Source organism: Strix uralensis, chromosome 28, assembly GCF_047716275.1.
Source record: "Strix uralensis isolate ZFMK-TIS-50842 chromosome 28, bStrUra1, whole genome shotgun sequence".
In the NCBI taxonomy this organism is placed as follows: Eukaryota; Metazoa; Chordata; class Aves; order Strigiformes; family Strigidae; genus Strix; species Strix uralensis.
This window is the reverse complement of record NC_133999.1, coordinates 5,112,837-5,129,558: the sequence shown is the minus strand read 5'-3', so window position 1 is coordinate 5,129,558 and position 16,722 is coordinate 5,112,837. Positions and strand designations below refer to the sequence as shown.

At 68.9% G+C, this 16,722-nt stretch overlaps 3 protein-coding genes across 5 annotated transcripts; 1 reads left to right on the top strand and 2 right to left on the bottom strand.

Moving 5' to 3' along the window:
• The first annotated feature begins 98 nt into the window (after positions 1-98).
• LOC141935848 (metal transporter CNNM3-like) lies at positions 99-2,793 on the top strand. 3 transcript variants are annotated; one of them, XM_074852486.1, is made up of 5 exons: positions 99-802; positions 1,570-1,711; positions 1,816-1,954; positions 2,137-2,217; positions 2,312-2,793. In XM_074852486.1, exons 1-4 carry the CDS (start codon positions 740-742, stop codon positions 2,171-2,173), a joined length of 381 nt encoding a protein of 126 aa, XP_074708587.1. In that variant the 5' UTR covers positions 99-739; the 3' UTR covers positions 2,174-2,217; positions 2,312-2,793. The 3 variants fall into 3 exon arrangements, with proteins under 3 accessions (XP_074708587.1, XP_074708586.1, XP_074708585.1); XM_074852485.1 differs by having other exon boundaries at positions 2,137-2,793; XM_074852484.1 differs by having other exon boundaries at positions 1,816-2,793.
• On the bottom strand, positions 2,722-3,926 carry ANKRD39 (ankyrin repeat domain 39). The gene is made up of 4 exons (XM_074852487.1): positions 3,708-3,926; positions 3,468-3,571; positions 3,178-3,381; positions 2,722-3,106 (listed from the first exon to the last, which is right to left on the bottom strand). Exons 1-4 carry the CDS (start codon positions 3,805-3,807, stop codon positions 2,969-2,971), a joined length of 546 nt encoding a protein of 181 aa, XP_074708588.1. The 5' UTR covers positions 3,808-3,926; the 3' UTR covers positions 2,722-2,968.
• A 126-nt stretch (positions 3,927-4,052) lies between these two features.
• SEMA4C (semaphorin 4C) lies at positions 4,053-13,477 on the bottom strand. Its single transcript, XM_074852471.1, has 15 exons — positions 13,415-13,477; positions 11,405-11,550; positions 9,346-9,494; positions 9,196-9,258; positions 8,988-9,086; positions 8,347-8,443; positions 8,141-8,257; positions 7,888-8,039; positions 7,607-7,782; positions 7,381-7,525; positions 7,067-7,289; positions 6,846-6,961; positions 6,600-6,757; positions 6,442-6,512; positions 4,053-6,327 (listed from the first exon to the last, which is right to left on the bottom strand). The coding sequence occupies exons 2-15, from the start codon at positions 11,514-11,516 to the stop codon at positions 5,501-5,503; spliced, it is 2,505 nt and encodes an 834-aa protein (XP_074708572.1). The 5' UTR covers positions 11,517-11,550; positions 13,415-13,477; the 3' UTR covers positions 4,053-5,500.
• Positions 13,478-16,722: the final 3,245 nt, after the last annotated feature.

The following is a 16,722-nucleotide window of genomic DNA, read 5'->3' as shown; positions in this document are numbered from 1 at the left end:
CGGGGTGGGGGGAGATGCGGAGGGCGCGTCCCGGTTAACCGGGGGGGGCTCCCGGGGCCGCCGCCGCCGTGGGACGCGGGCCCTTTAAATTCCTCTCCGGGGTTGTTTACAGCGTGGCGGTGAAGCACCGCCCCCAGAGCGGGTAGCGGTCGGCGATTGGCTGCAGTGCGTGAGGTGGGACGGCCGGCGATTGGCCGCGAGGAGGAACGGCGGCGGGGCGGGGCGCGCGGCGGTCGGCGATTGGCTGTGGGGAGGGGGCGGTCGCGGAGAGGCGGGGCGATAGGGGGAAAGGCGACCGCTGATTGGCTCTCCGGAGGGTAGTGGGCGGGGCGATGCTGTGGGGGAGGCCCGAGGCGCTCCCCGGGGGCGTCACCACGGGCCTCGGCACCGAGCCAGGGCGGGAGTCGGGGGTCGGCGGCCGTGGTCCCGCAGGCCAGGCCGGCCGAGGAGGCGCTGCGGCCGCTGGAGAAGGGGTCGCAGCTGGAGGCCGGCGCTGTGCCCAACTTGGCCACTATGGCCGCCATCGTGGGCAGTGGCTGGGCCCAGATGCGAACGCCCTGACCTGGTAGAGGTGCTCCACATCGGTGGGTGCCCTCACCCGCTTCTGCCAGTGTCCTGTCTGCGGCGTCCTCAATGACACCGCGCTTGACGCTGTCCTCGAGAAGCTCAGGAGAGCTGAGCGCTCCCGGGGCCGCCAGCTCCTCTGCTCCCACCTGAGGGGAGGTCCCAGCTGGCCGCCATGCATAAGGCGAACGAGGGCGAAGGAGAATCCTTCTTCTGGAGGAAGCATCAAGATCGTCAGGTTGAAGATCTTGGATGAGTCAGATGAGAAGAGATGCCGGCCAACCCTTAGCGTGTCAGAGAGGGACCTGGGGGAGTTGGTTGCCAGCCGGCTGAACAGGAGCCAGCAGTGTGCCCAGGTGGCCAAGAAGGCCAATAGCATCCTGGCTTGTATCAGCACTAGCGTGGCCAGCAGGGACAGGGAAGGGATCTGACCCCTGTGCTCGGCGCTGGGGAGGCCGCCCCTCGGTGAGTGGGTTCAGTTTTGGGCCCCTCACTCCAAAAAGGCCCTTGAATGACTCGAGCGTGTCCAGAGAAGGGCAACGGAGCTGGTGCAGGGTCTGGAGCACAGGTCTGATGGGGGGCGGCTGAGGGAACTGGGGGGGTTTAGTCTGGAGAAGAGGAGGCTGAGGGGAGACCTCCTGGCCCTCTACAACTCCCTGAAAGGAGGGTGCAGAGAGGGGGGAGGAGTCTCTTGAGCCAAGGAACCAGCGCCAGGCCAAGAGGGAATGGCCTCAAGCTGCGCCAGGGCAGGGTCAGACTGGCTCTTAGGAAGGATTTCTTTGCAGAAGGGGCTGTTGGGCGTTGGAATGGGCTGCCCAGGGCAGGGGGGGAGTCCCCATCCCTGGAGGGGTTGAAGAGTCGGGTTGAGCCAGCGCTGAGGGATCTGGTGGAGTTGGGAACGGTCAGGGGGAGGTTCATGGTGGGGCTGGAGGAGCTTCAAGGGCTTTTCCAACCCAGATGATTCTGGGATTCTTTGTGCTCCTGCCCCTTTGTCTCCCACCACAGGTGGGATTCGGATGTGCTGGCAGCCGGCCCCTGCCACAGCACTTCAGGGAGGATTTCTCCTTGTTGAGGAGAGCTGATGGCATTGCCATGGCAAAGCTCTCCCCGCAGCAACTGCTGACCGCACAGCGCTTCCTGGTGCAAGGTGAGTGCGGGCAGAAGTGGGCTGCCTTCACCCTGCCTGCTGCACTGCTCGGAGGGTCCCTGGGTTTGGTGATAGGGGGCTGACACTGCCTGTTCTCCCCACAGAGCTGGAGTTCTTCAGCCCAGCCTACGTCTCTGCTGGCATCATTCAGGAGCTGAAGTTTGACAAGAACAACCCTGTCCCCCGGGGCAGTACCTGTACCACTGCCACCATCCCCTCTGCCACTTCATCCTCATGCTGCAGGTACGGCACCACCAGCGCGGGGACAGCACCACGTACCATCAGGTGTGCAGGGGGTCCTGCCACCATGTCTCCACCTGTAACATGTTGAGGGGTGGCTCTGCTGGTGCCACAGGCCCTCCCCTACCACTCAGACTACAGGCAGCGCTCCCTTCTGCCTGCCCCAAGCTGCCCGCTCTCCGCAGGGCTGCGTGGAGACGGAGATCAGGGACTGAAATTTGAAAGTGGAGCCTTCACCTACTACGGCGTCTTGCTCTGACACCACAGTGAGCGCAGCCGCCAGCGCCGGTCTCGCCCGCGGGGCAGCACCAGACCCACCCGGCTGGTTTTTGGGGTGCAAAGGGAGATGCTCTTTGGCAGGTCCTGGCTCTCCGACACCATCCCTGGTGTCTGCCCAGTGCCTCAGCTACCGGGATCGGCAACTGGGCTGTGCTGGCCGCACGAGCTGCTCCTCGTCCTGCCCCATCCCTCGGGGTCCTGCGGGGACCCTGCCTCTGCCTCGCCCGGCTTTTTGGGAGCGCCATGCCCCGTGCCGAGCTGCCCACAGGTCTCCCGCCCATCCCCGGCACCGCTGCTGGACTGTGGTCGTTGCCGCGTGGCTCTGACCCGCTCTCCGCCCGGGTGCCGTGGCCTCCGGGACCCCGAATGTGGCAAGCTCAGCAGCTGCCATTTCCTCCGCCACAGGCAACGCCAAACCACCCCACGGGGAAGCGCAGAGCCAGGGCAGCCTCCTTGGGAGCCCTGCCGTGTTTCCTGCTGCAACAAAACACTGTTTTCCACATTTTTAGTGGGTTTTTTTGAGGAAATAAAAGCCACTGGAGGGGTGGCAACTGAAAAATGGTGCTGTGGCCACCGCACTGCTGCCAGGCGCCTGCTGAGGGGTGACCCCCAGCACCCAGTGCAGGGGACAGAGAGGCAGAGTTGGCATTGGGGGCCGGGGACTTTGTTTGTCCATCGGTGACGGGCTCCAGTGGCACCATCTGTCCCTCGGCGCGGTGGCCCAGCTGTGTTTCCCCCTCAGGTGTCCAGCAGGTCCCGCACCGCCGGGTCGGCCACATCGTGCGGCCGCCGGCCCTTGGCGTCGCGGATGCCGGCCAGCGCCGGGCTGTGCCGCAGCAGCAGGGTGCAGAGCTCCCGGTGCCCTCGCTCAGCCGCCTGCAGACGACACACACAACCCGTCACCGCCGGCACGGGCGGCGCCGGGCCACCGTGGCCCCGCCACCCACCTTGTGCAGGCTGGTGCGGCCGTCCTCGTCGGCGGTGGCCGGATCGGCGCCGTGGGCCAACAGTAGCCGGGCGATGGCGAGGTGGCCGCAGTAGCTGGCGCGGTGCAGGGGGGTGGCACCCCCAGGCGTGCGGGCGTCGCAGCGGGCGCCCCGCTGCAGCAGCAGCCGGCAGACCCCCAGGTGGCCGTTGCGGCTGGCGTAGTGCTGGGGGGGGGGCGGGCAGGGGGGTGGGCAGGGGGCTGGTGACCCCCAAGCGCACCCCCGCACCCCCCCACTCTGTCTCCCCGTACCAGCGCCGTGTACCCCGCCAGGTCGGGCCGGCTGGGCTCCCCCCGCCGCTCCAGCAGCTGCAGCACCCGCGGCTCGTCCCCGTCCCGCGCCGCCGACCAGATCCCTGCGGGAACGGGGCGGGGACGCGTCAGGCAGGAGCGAGCCCCCCGCCCTGCCCGTACCCAGCCCCTGCCCGCGGCGTCCCCCTTGTCCCCGGCACCCGAACCCCCAACCCCCGGCCCCGGTTCCCCCGGCCCGACCCCGCTCGAAGTCCATCTCGGGGAGGCTCTGGTGCACGCTGGGCACCGCTACCCGCGACGGGCAGCAGGGACCGGGCGGCGAACGGCGGCCCGCCGCCATGGCCCCGGCCGGGAAGGGCCGAGCGGGCGCCGAGGGGAGCCGGGAAGGGCCGGAAAGAGCCGGAAAGAGCCGAGCGAGAGCCGAGGGGATCCGGGAAGGGCCGGAAAGAGCCGGAAAGAGCCGAGCGAGAGCCGAGGGAATCCGGGAAGGGCCGAGCGGGAGCCGAGGGAATCCGGGAAGGGCCGAAAGGGGCCGGGAAGGCCCGAGGGAAGCCGGGAATTGCCGAGCGGGGCCGACGGGAGCCGAGCGGAGCCGAAGGGCTCCCCAGCCCGAGCGTTAGGGCGCATGCGCGCTCCGCCCGCCAGCAGGGCCCCGGCGGCGCCGCCAGGGGGCGCCCCCACCTCTCAGTGCTGAGCGCTGTCTGGGCTGTGCCCCCCTCCCTCCCCGTCCAGTTATGGGGGGGTTCGGGGCTCACGGCCGCACCCCACCGCCTTGGGGGGGCCCAGGGGCTCACCCCCCTGCTATGGGGTGCCTAGAGATCACCCACACTTACGGGAGGCCGCCTTCCCCCCACCTCTAGCTGTGGGGTCCCCAAGCTTCAGCACCCCCAACAGCTCTGGGGGGGCCCAGGGCTCACAGCCCCCACTCAGGGGCTCAGGGTCCCCCCCCCGTTCTGCTTCCCACGGCCCGGGCAGCCCCTGGCCCTGCTCCCAGGTCCCCCCCCACCGGGACCCCGGGTGCTGCTTCCGCCAGGCTTCCCGGCAGGGCCCCCCCCAACCCGCCCCACGCTGACCCCCGGCATCCGGGGGGGGGGCACGGGCATGGGGCCAGGCCTCAGCAGTCTCAGGCCCCGGGGGGGGCGGCCGGGCCCCCCCTGCCCTGGGAACGGCGCCGCGATGCCCTTTTATAGCCCCAAGCGCGGCCTTTTTCCATGAGCTCAGCGGCGGGGGGGCCCCAGCACCCTCCCCACACCCCCCCAGCCAGCATCGGACACGGCCCCCGCAGGCTTCGCTTTGAATATATAAATTTTTTTTTTTTTACTCCTTTTTATTATTAATATAAAAATACTCACGTATTTACAGCAAATAAATATATTTCAGTAACAAATAAATTACACTGGGGGGGGGGGTATACAAAAGGGGCCCGGGTGGGCGGCGTGCAGGGGGGGTGGCAGGCAGGTGGGGGGTATTTACAACCAGGGCCGAGGGGGTACGAAGCCCTGGGGGGGGGGCATTAGAAAAGTTCTCAGGAAGAAAAACCCGATCGGTTCTTAAATCGTCCCAAAAAAACATCCTGTGGCCACTGCCTGGGGCAGGACGCGGTGCCTGGAGCGGGGTGTGGGGGGGGAACTCGGTGGTGCCCGGGGTGAGGGGGGGGGGGGCTCAGTGGTCCCCAAGGCCGGTGGCAAGTCCCCGAGGTCGGTCCCTTGCCCGGGACATGGTACCGAAGGCGGACGCGGTGCCCAAGAGCAGCTGCGGTGCCCAAGACGGGCGCCGGTGTCCCCAAACGTGTGACGTGGTGCCGGAGTGCCGGCCGCTGGGGTGGCAGTCCCGTCCCCAAGATGGGTGCCGGTGCAGCAGTCCCCAAAATGGGTGCCGGCACCCACGCTGCAGCCCCCCCCAAAGTCGGGCTGTGCCGGTGCCGGGGTGATGGTCCCCGCGGCGGGTGCCGGCACCGGGGTCCCCGCGGCGGGTGCCGGGGCCCTGAGGTAGGTTCGGCTGCTCGGCGGCGGGGAAGCCGCCCCGGCGGCGGCTCAAACTGACGACTCCTCGGGGTTGGAGTCAGGCAGGGGCTGACGCTGCTGCAGTTTACGCCGCAACTCCTCGGCTAAATCGGCGCAGGGCGGCCGCTCTTCGGCACCCAGCGCCAGGCGGATGTAGCCGTTGGAGGAAGAACCGCGCAGGGGACCCAGGTGGATGCGGGTGGGCGAGTGAAGGGGTTGGCCGGGAATGGCGTTGGGCGGCGAAGCGGCGCCGGGGGGGCCGCCGTTACGGCAAGTGGCGTGACCCGGCACGATTTTAAGCGAGCCGTCCGAGTAGTAGTAGCTAGCCGGGTCCCAGAGCTTCTCATCCGAGTCGGAGGCGGCGCTGGGCACGAAACGGGGACTGGGGGGCTCCTTGGGCAGCTCGATGGGGTACACCAGGGTGCTCTCGATGGCTTTGGCGCCTTTGCCGAGCTCTTCCCGCAACCGCCGCCAAAGCGAGAGCACCACCAGCACCAGCACCAGGCACAGGGCGCCCAGGCACACGGCCACCACCCACACCAGCCCCAGGCTCTCCAGCGGCGCCCGCGTTTCCAGCGGCACCCCGGCGCCGGCCAACACCGCCACGCGATACACCTCCCCGCCCAAACGGGCGCCCTGTTCCTCCGAAAAGCAACGGTACGTGCCGCTGTGCTGCGCCCCGGCACCCGGCACCACCAGAGCTCTCAGGCGAGCGTCGCGCAGCACCAGCGCCTGCTCGGCCGCCAGCGCCCGCCCCTCGAAGGTCCACAGCGCCTGCGCCAGGTTGGAACCCAAACGGCACGTCAGCACCAGGTCGGTGCCCGCCACCACCGTCACGTTTTTAGGGGTGATGGGCCCTGCGGGAGAGTCAGGATGAGCCTCTGCTGAGTCAGGAGGGAGGGAGAAATTGGGGTGGTTGGGGGGTGATATGCCCCCTTCTCCCAGCTCGCACTGTTTGGGGGGGGTCTCACCTTGCTTGGCCACCTGCGGCAGGGTGCAGGCGCGGGTGTCGGAGCTCAGCACGTCCTGGACCAGCTGGGACCTGCGGGAGGAGGTGGCGGAGGTGAGGGGGGAGCCCCCTGTGCCGCAGCGGGGTGTCCCCCCCCCTTTCCCTGGGGAACCCCCTTACCCGTTGAGGCCGTCGGTGCGGACGCAGAGGCTGGCGTTGTGGCTCCAGGCGCAGTAGGGATCCCGGGCGAGGACACAGTCTGTGCACGACTGGTAGCGGCCGCAGTCAGCCAGGGGCAACTGGGCCACTTGGAAACGGGAGCCGGCAAAGAGCAGCTTCTGTGAGAGAACAGGCAAGGTGACACCGGGAGGTGCCACCACGAGGTGACACCCCGGGTGCCAGCCCCTTCCCCAGGGCACCGCTCACCTTCCGCCCGGCCAGGACCAGGCTCTCCACGGGCTGCGCCGGCTCAAAAACCTGCAGCTCCTCGACCAGATGGACACGAGCACCCAGGTTCAGTGCCTTGTGCACCCAGCCGTCACCTGCGGGTCACGGCGGGTGGTGAGGGACGTCCCCACGTCAGGAACCGCCCCCCCCCCCCCCCGCCGCAGTCCCCTCCCCGGCGTCCCCACAACCCCGGCGGGTACCTGTGCCGATGAAAAGCACCTCGTAGACGGCGCCATCCAGCCCAGGCACTCGATCTACCACCAGCTGGGTGAAGTTGGCGTCTTTTTTGAGGAGAAGCGGGCGCCCGCGGTGAGGCAGGATGGGCTCGTCCATCAGCGGGTGCTTCTTGGCGAAGTTGAGGGTGTTGTCGGGCAGCTCGAGGGAGCTGGCGAAGCCGTTCTGACGGTGCCAGTCGGTGATGCACTGGGGACGGAGGGCACCGTCACCCGCACGGCCGGATCCCGCACCCTTTTCTTGTCTCCTACCCCCGCAATCCGCGGTGCCGGTAACTCACCGCGCCGGGACGGGGGCTCGGCACCTCATCCGAGTACCGGCCCCACTTCTGCGCCTGCTCCCGGTATTCCTTGTAGGGTCCCTCAAACGCTTTCTTCACCTCCAGGATGTGGTAGCGGCAAATCGCCGAGACATCCACGTCCCCCCTGCAAGGGACAGGGTGGGTTTTTAGGGGGAGTCACCGCTCACGGGGGAACCCCAGGGCTACCGCATCCCCGCGCCCTCACCAGCGGGCCTGGAAGACGCCGAAAAAAGTGGTGTCCTGCCAATCGGCCCCCGGCAGGGTGAAGACAGCCTGGAGGCGGTTGAAATGGAGCTGCTGCTCAGGCGCCGAACACACCAAACGAGCCTTCAGGAAGGTCGTCCACTTCTTCTGCAGCGTCCGGGCACCGCCGACGTCCCCCTGGGCAACCAGTCGGCATCAAGACAGGGGCCACCACTGCGCTCACCGGTGGAGCAAAGCCACGCCGAGATGGTGTCCCCAGGATGGGTTGTCCCCTCCCCGTACCTTGCAGACCCGTGCCACGCGGGCCACCACTTGCTCCGCGTAGCAGTCGTACTCCACCGCCCGCTCGCTGAAGAAGAAGTAAACCTTGTCGTCATCCCCGGTGCTGCTGGCCGCGCTCTCCTGCACGTAAGCCGAAGCCACGAAGTGGGGCTCTGTGGAGGAGGAGGTGGGGGAGCGGAAAGAGGAGGGTAACGCCGTGCCAGGGAGAGGGGGGCACCCCCACTGTCTCCCCCAGCGTCCCCCCCGACCCTACCGTTCAGCCAGGAGGTGAGATACTCCGTCTTCATGGAGTAGTGGGGGCCCAGGTTGCGGAGGATGACGGGCTCCGTGCCCAGGAAGTTGTTGAAGGTGGCCGAGTACAGCTCCCCGTCTGTGAGGCCAGGGTTTAGGGAGGGAGACGGGGGGGGGCACGGTGGGCCCCCCTCCCGACCCCAGCGGGTGCCCAGTGGTGCCACCTACCCACGATGAGGCCGGTGTGTCCCTTGGTGGGGTCGTACGGACACTTCCCCTTGCCGTCCTCAAAAGCCACTTGGTCCAGGGTGAAGCCAGACAGTTCCTGCAGGGCACAGGAGTGGGTGGGGGTCCCAATCCCCTCCCAATTCATGTCCCCCCCCGCACCCAGACTGGCCCCGGGCACAGGGACACCCTCCCAGATGACCCTCCTAGGGACAGGGACACCCCCCCAGATGACCCTTCTGGGACAGGGACACCCCCCCAGATGACCCATTATGGGGACAGCGACACCCCTAAATGATGCTTCCAGGGACAGGGACACCCTTGGACAATCCTCCTGGGCACAGGGACACTCCCCAGTGATGCCCCCCCAGGCACAATGGCACCCCTGGATGACCCTTCTGTGGACAGGGACAGCCCCCCATAATGATCCCACAGGACACAGGAACACCCCAACAATGCTCCAAGAGGACAGGGGACACCCTCACGGGAACAAGGCCACCTCTGCACGTCCCTCCTGCGCACAGGGACACCCCTGAACATCCCTTAGGGACAGGGACACCCCTAGATGATACTCCTGAGGCTGGGGGGAGGCTCTTCCCCAGGGGCAGGGGGGAACCTCGCAGGTTTTGGGGGGCTGCACTCACGATGTAGGTGCACTTGGGCTGGAAGGCATAGGTGCCGCAGGCGTAGAGGTGAGAGCTGTTGTAGCTCTGCAGGAAGCGCACGTAGTTGAAGCAGTCGGTCTTGGGGGGGCGGAAAACAGCCGGTTAAGGGGGTGACAGCAGCAGGGGGGGGCACCCCGGGGTGCCCTGTAACCCCCCCCGCCACCTCCACAGCACCCGTGCCCCCCACCTGGTTGTTCTTGCCCTTCTGGATGCACTCAGCTTTCTTATCCACAGGGGCTTCCCAGGAGATCTGGGAACAAAAAAAAAGGGGTTGGGGGTTGAAAATAACACACACCTCTAAAATCCTCCCCCCTCCGGGGGTCCCCCAGGGCCTCACCGCCGCCTTGAGCTCCACGGTGCCGGTGGCCAGGGCGAAAACGGCCTCGCGGGCGCCCACGTAGAGCAGCGCCTCGGCCTCGTCCAGCGTCAGCGTCAGGTAGTGCGAGACCCCCCCCTGCGAGAAGCGCTTGGCCGCGTCCTTCAGCTCTGGGGAGGTGGCGGTAGCGGGGTGGGGAGGGAACATGGGGACATCAGGACGAGGTCACTGCTGTCCCTGCAGCTGTCCTCTCACCCGGTGGGCACCGCTGGCACCCCCAGGGCACGCGAAGCCCCCCTTGGCCCGCCCCCCCCCACCCACCACCACCGCTGCCGGAAGCCCCCCGGCCCCGGCGCCGCACAAAGGGCTCTTTGTCACCCGAGCAGGCGCTGGCGGCGCCGGGCGAACACAGCGGCCTTTGGCGAGACCCCGCGCCCCCCCCCCGCCCACCCCCAGGCCCCGCAGAAAGGCCCCATTGACGGGGAGGTGCCAGGGCCCCCCGGCAGGGACAGGGACACAGGGCTGGCACGGCATGGGGACAGCACGGGGACGGCACGGGGACACGGGGCGCTGGCACGGCAAAGGGATGGGAGTCTCGGGTGTGGGGACAGCACAGGGACCAGGGACATGGCACAGGGACGGTGGCACAGCAAAGGGACAGGGGATGTGGCATGGGGACAATGCAGGGACAAGGGACGTGGCATGGGAACGCTGGCACAGCACAGGGATAGAGGATGTGGCATGGGGACAATACAGGGACAAGGGACACGGCATGGGAACACTGGCACAGCACAGGCACAGAGGATGTGGCATGGGGACAATACAGGGACAGGGGACATGGCACGGGGATGCTGGCACAGCACAGGATCAGGGGATGTGGCATGGGGACAATACAGGGATAGAGAACATGGCACAGGGACACTGGCACAGCACAGGGACAGGGGATGTGGCATGGGGACGCTGGCACGGCACAGGGACAGGGGTCTTGGGTGTGGGCATGGCACAGGGACGGGACATGGCACGGGGACAATACAGGGACAGGGGACATGGCACAGGGATGCTGGCACAGCACAGGGACAGGGGATGTGGCATGGGGATAATACAGAGACAGGAGATGTGGCATGGGGACGTTGGCACGGTGCAGGGATAGAGGACACGGGGCACCACCATCACACAGGGACAGGAGAATGGTGCAAGGGATGGGGCCACAGGGCATGGCAAAGGGACAGGGGCACCGGTGCTGGCATGGCACAGGGATAGGGACACAGCCCATGGCACAGATGGGGACACACGGTGCTGGCACAGGATGGGGACAGGGACACAGAGGGTGCTGGCACAGCAGAAGGATGGCATCTCGGGGTGCTGGCATGGCAGAACGCTGGGGACAGGGGACACGGCAGAGGGCTGGGGACAGGGGGCGATGGCAGGGCACAGGGACAAGGGACACGGCAGAGGGCTGGGGACAGGGGGCGATGGCAGGGCACAGGGACAGGGGACACGGCAGAGGGCTGGAGACAGGGGGCGATGGCAGGGCACGGGGACAGGGGACACGGCAGAGGGCTGGGGACAGGGGGCGATGGCAGGGCACAGGGACAAGGGACACGGCAGAGGGCTGGGGACAGGGGGCGATGGCAGGGCACAGGGACAGGGGACACGGCAGAGGGCTGGAGACAGGGGGCGATGGCAGGGCACGGGGACAGGGGACACGGCAGAGGGCTGGGGACAGGGGGCGATGGCAGGGCACAGGGACAAGGGACACGGCAGAGGGCTGGGGACAGGGGACACGGCAGAGGACTGGGGACAGGGGGTGATGGCAGGGCACGGGGACACAGGGCAGCGTCCCTGCGTGTCCCCTCTCTGCTCTCACAGCCCCCCAGTTTTGAGGCCACCACCCTGGGGGGGTCCCCGCAATGCTGACAAGCTTGGGCGGGGGGGGGGGGGGGGGGACAGAAGCTGCCCGAGGTGGGGACAACCACAGCCCCAGGGTGTCACCCCGCTGTCGGCGAGGGCTGTGCCTCAGTTTCCCCAACCTGCTCCCCTCTCCCTAGGGACCCCCGGGGGGGGGACACACGGTACTCACCCGCGTAGGGGACAGTTTTTCGGGGCACGGCGCTCCACGAGGACCCCGGGGTGGTGGCGGCGGTGGCGAGGGCCAGCAGCGAGGCGAGGGCCAGCAGCCGGTGGGGGGCCATGACGCTGGGGACTAGGGGGGGGGACACACAAGGCCTGGGGGGGGACACACACACACAGACACACCCGGCCCCCCGTTAGGGTTACGGGGCATCGACACCGGCGGTGTCACGCGGGCGGCGTGGGGACAAGGCGGGCATTGAGGGCTGCGCGTCACGAGGCCGGGGGCACCCCACGCAGCGGGGGGGAAGGGGGGGATGTGGAGGGGGGGGGGGGGGGGGACGACACAGACACACACATGCGGGTCCCCAACTTGTTGCCCACCACGGTCCCTCCTCCGGCCGTGACGAGTCACAGGGTGGGGGGGTCCCCAGAGGAGGAAACGGGCCTTTCCGCTTCCCACCCCACCCGGGCGGCCCCACCTCGCCCACGTCCTGCCCCGGGACCCCCCGGTATCCTGGGGGTGTCCCCCGCTGTCCATGTGTGTCCCCCCCCTCGCCCAGTCCCCAAGGCTGGGCAGGATGCGGCCGGGCGAGCGGGCGGCCGGGAATTGTTCTGCCCTGCCCGGCGGGAAGCAGGAAGCCGGGGGGGTCCGGGGGGGGCCCCCGCGCCAGCTGGGGAAGGATTTCCGGGAGGGTGGGGGGGCCGGGAATGGGCCCCCCGCGGGCGTGGGAATGGGGGACGCCCCGGCCAGGCCGCCTGTGGCGAGGGTGGGGGGTGCTGCCGGTGCCACGGTCATGGCCAGGGTGCCATGGGCACGGCTGGGGGGGCCACGGGCAAAACTGGGGGGCTACGGGCAAAGCTGGGGGGCTACGGGCACAGCCGGAGTGCCATGGTCATGGTCAGGGTGCCATGGGCACAGCCAGGGTGCCATGGTCATCGTCAGGGTGCCATGGGCAAAGCTAGGGTGCCACGGGCATGGTTGGGGTGCCACAGGCAAAGCTGGGGGGCTACAGGCACAACCAGGGTGCCACGGTCATCATCAGGGTGCCATGGGCAAGGCCAGGGTGCCATGGTCATGGTCAGGGTGCCATGGGCACAGCCAGGGTGCTACAGGCACAACCAGGGTGCCAGTGTCATCGTCAGGGTGCCACAGGCAAATCTGGGGTGCCACGGGCATGGCCCCGGGGGACAAAAGCATGAACAGGGTGTCACAGGCCACGGCCAGATTGTCATGGTCATGGCGAGGGTGCCACGGGCATGATTGGGGGGGTGCCACGGGCACAATTGGGGTGCCACGGGCACGGCCAGAATGTCACGGGCACGGCTGGGGTGCCGTGGGCATGGTTGGGGGGTCCCATGGGCACAGCCGGGGTGCCACGGGCACAGTTGGGGTCCCCCGGGCACGGCCGCGGTGTCACGGGCAGGACAGGGTCCCCCGGGTCCCCAGTTCTGGAGCTGGACGCCCGGGGGTCCCACGGGGGCGAGCGGGGTGCCACGGCCCCGCGGCGGTGCCATCCCGGGTGGGGTCGCCACGACGGTGCCGTGGCGGGAGGGGCGGGGTGTCCCCACGGGGGTGCCATCCCCGGTGAGGGGGGGGGGCCCACGGCGACGCGCAGCCCCGCGGGACGAACCCACCCGGCATCCGCGGGTGGGGGCGCCCGGCGCGCCCCGCTGCCCCCCGCGTGGGGGCCGGCACCGGCGGCAACGGCTGCCGGTACCGACGCGGCGGGGGCTGCGGGGGGAGCGGTGCACCGACGGATCGCCGCGGGGGGAGGGGGGGGGCTCCCCCTTACCGGAGGGGGGGTCCGGCCCCCACGGCAGCGCGGGGGCGGGAGGGGGGGGGGCGATGCCGCCGGGGGTGCCGGTCCCGATCCCCGGTACCGGGAGGAACAAAGCGCCTCCCCCTCCTCCCCCCCCCCCGCCCCCGCGGCTCCGCCACAACAATACCGGGGCGGGGCGGGGCGGGGGGGGGCCGGGCCGGGCCCGGCGGGGGCGGGAGGGGGGGGCCCGCACTCACCTCGGGGCGCGGCGGCGGCGGCGCGGGGCGGGCGGCCCGGCCGGGGCGGCGGGAGGCGGCGGCGGCGGCGGGTCGGGGCGGCGGTGGGTGCGCGCCGCGCGGCTCCGCTCGGCCCCGCCCCGCCCTGACGTCACGGCCGCCCCGCGGGGAGGGGGCTCGGCTCGGCTTAACTGGACCCGGCTCGACCCGGCTCGGCCCAACCGGGCTCGGCTCAGGCCGGTTCAGCTCAGTTTAACCAGGTTTGGCTCGGCCCCGTTCGGCTCGACCAGGCTTGGCTCAATCTGGTTTGGCTCAGCCCAGCCCAGCTCAACCCAGTTCAACTCAGCCCAGTCTGGCTCAGTCCAGCTTGACTAAATCTGGTTTGGCTCAGCCCAATTCAGCTCAGCCCAGTTCAGTTCAGCCTAGCTTGGCTCAACCTGGTTTAGCTCAGTTCAACTCAACCCAGTTCAGCTCCGCCCAGTTCAGCTCAGCTCAGCTTGGTTTAATTCAGTTCAGCTCAGCCCAGCCTGGCTCAACCTGGTTCAGCTCAGTGTGGTTTCACTCAATCTGGTTTGGTTTGGCTCGGTCCAGCTCAGCCCAGTGCAGCCCAATTCAGCTCAGCCTAGCTTGCTTTAACCCAGTTCAGTCCAGCCCAGTTTGGCTCAACCTGGTTTGGCTCAATCTGGTTTGGTTCAGCCCAGTTCAGCTCATCCCAGTCCAGCTCAGCCTAGCTTGTTTTAACCCAGTTCAGTCCAGCCCAGCTTGGCTCAACCTGCTTTGGCTCAGCCCAGCTTGACGCAATCTGGTTTGGTTCAGTCCAGTTCAGCTCAGCCCATCTCAACCCAGTTTGGCTCAGCCCAGCTTGGCTCAACCACGCTTGGCTCAGCCCATTTCAGCTCAGCTCAGCCCAGTTTGACCCAGTCCAATTCAGCACAGCTTGACCAGTCTCAGCTGGCCCAACGCCATTCAACCCAGCCCAGCCTGGCTCAGCTCAGCCTGGGCTCAGCCTAGCAGAGGTAGAAACCCCAACACCCTTTTGGGGTGCCCGTGGCCACCAACACTGGCCACCCCAACACACCCGCGGGCGCAGGAGGGTGTTTATTGGGTAGGGGGGTGCCCAGGCACCCATTTCCCGGAGCGGGGAGCGCCCCCCTCCTGGCCAGCGTCTGCCGGCTCCTCCGGGCCCCCCGCGAGCACCAGCCATTATGGGGTGTCCGGCTGCGCCAGCGCCTGCGGGGAGAGTGGGGGTGTCAGGGCACCCGCACCCCATCCCTGAGCCCGCGGTGGGTGCCGGAGCTCTCGGTTGCACCCACCTCCGCGTGTGCCCCGGGGGGTGACACGGTGCCCCCGCGGCTCCCTCAGCAGCCGGGCCGTTGGCGTGAAGGTTTCGGTGCTGGCGAAGCTCCCTGGGGAGGGGGGAGAGAGCGTGAGGGAGGGTCCGGCGTGTGCCCACACGCCCACCCCCACCTCTGCGCCCGTCCCCGCCATCCCCCGGTGCCACCCGGACCCCCGCGGTGAGGGGCGGCAGAGCCGGCAGCCGGACCCTGCCCGCTTTGTGCCTGCGCAACCAGCTGGAATAAAGGAATTAGAGGCAGACGCGTCCCGGCCCGCCCGGCCCTGGCACGGTGCCACGGGGCTGTGACAGCTCCCACCGGGGCTCTCCGTCACCGACCCGCGGGGCGCACGTGGCACGGGACACTTGGCAGGTCATCGCTGCCAGCTCGGCCTGGTCCGGCGCCCGGTTGAGGGAGAGGAGGGTGACGGGCACCAGACGGGCACTGCCGGCGTGGTGACACGGCTGGGTGACCACGCGCGGTGCCAGCAACTGGAGGGGAAAGGCGGGGTGTCATCGAGGAACCCCCAAAACCTGCCGTGGGGACGTCCCCACCGGGGCAGGGACAGGCTGGCACGGCCCCAGCGGGCGCCCCTCCAGGAGCTGGCATCAAACGCCGCCCGCCCAATTAGCAGGGCAGAGATAACGAAGGCGCAGCGTCCCCGGTGTGGGCAGCGGACTCCCACCTTGCAGATGTCACCGAGCTGCGTCACCAGGGCCAGCATGCTGGTGGCATCATGGAGCGGGGGGGGCAGGATGGCTCCCTGGAAGGAGCAGAAGGGGTTGGCGCGGGGGGCTCAGGGTGGGCAGCACCCTCCTGCCCGCCGTGCTGGGGTGACTGGGGTGGGGAGGGGACACCCTGCTGTGACAGTGGCTTCCCTGGAAGAGCCAGCGCGGGGCGGGCGGGGGGGGGGCGCAGAGGTAGAGCAGGCCGAGCCCCCCCGTTTGCAGACAAAATCTGCCTGACAGGCAGGCAAATCGCTGGGGGAGGGACAGGGGGGGTGAGCGGGGCTCTGCCCGTGTCCCCCTTCTCCATCACCCCAAAATATCCCGCCCACCCCTCCAACGTGGTGTCCAGGGTGGGCGCAGGGCGGGGATGAACCGAGCCAGGAAGGTGGTGTTGGGTGGGGAGGGGGCACCGCGCGCACCCCCTTAGCCCCCTGCCCGGTCCCGGTGCTCCTCGGCAGCCGGGGGGGCTGCGTGCAGGGACCCCCAGGGACTGGCATCGCCCACGTGGGCCGGCAGCGCCCGGCTCTGGGGGTAGGGGAGGGCAGGGCGAGGGCACCCCAGGTCGCCTGGCACAGCCCCACGCCCACTCCCATGCCCGGGGGGTGCCCTGGACTAGTAAATCCCAGCTGTTGGCAAGCAGATCCAGCCGTGGGCACGCACCCCGGGCAGCAGAGCAAGGGAAGGGTGACACCGGAGCTGGTACCACAACACCCGGCAGGTGCCGGGATGTCTCCAGGGCACCCCCGAGACCTGGGCACCCACCCTCGGGCAGGGACTTCCCTGCTGGTGGTCCACAGGGCTCGGGGGGCTCGTCCCCCGCCAGCAGGTGGTCCGCAGGGCTCGGGGGGCTCGTCCCCCGCCAGCAGCACGTCCTTCAGCAGGACCAGGTCATCGTCCTCGCTGTCTGGGGGGGACACCCGCCCCCTCGCCCTGCCTGCTGGGTGCTCCCCAATGCTCCTGCCTGCTGCCGTACCGTCCTGGCTGGGCTGTGCTGCCCACGCTTGGTGTCACCTCCCCCCCCAGGGACCCCACAGCCACCTCCGGCAGCACCGAGACATGCCCGGAAGTGGCCAGTTGCCACCTGGCATGGTGGCGAGTCCCGGCTGGCCACATCCCCCCTGTTGGCATGGGGCTGAGCGGGGCCAGGAGGCTGCCGCCCTCTGCTCAACCATTTCCTGGTGTCAGGGGACTCCTCGGGGTGCCGGGGAGCTGTGGGGACAGCGCAGGGGTCACAGGAAGGGCTGTGGGGACAACATGGGGGTGACCA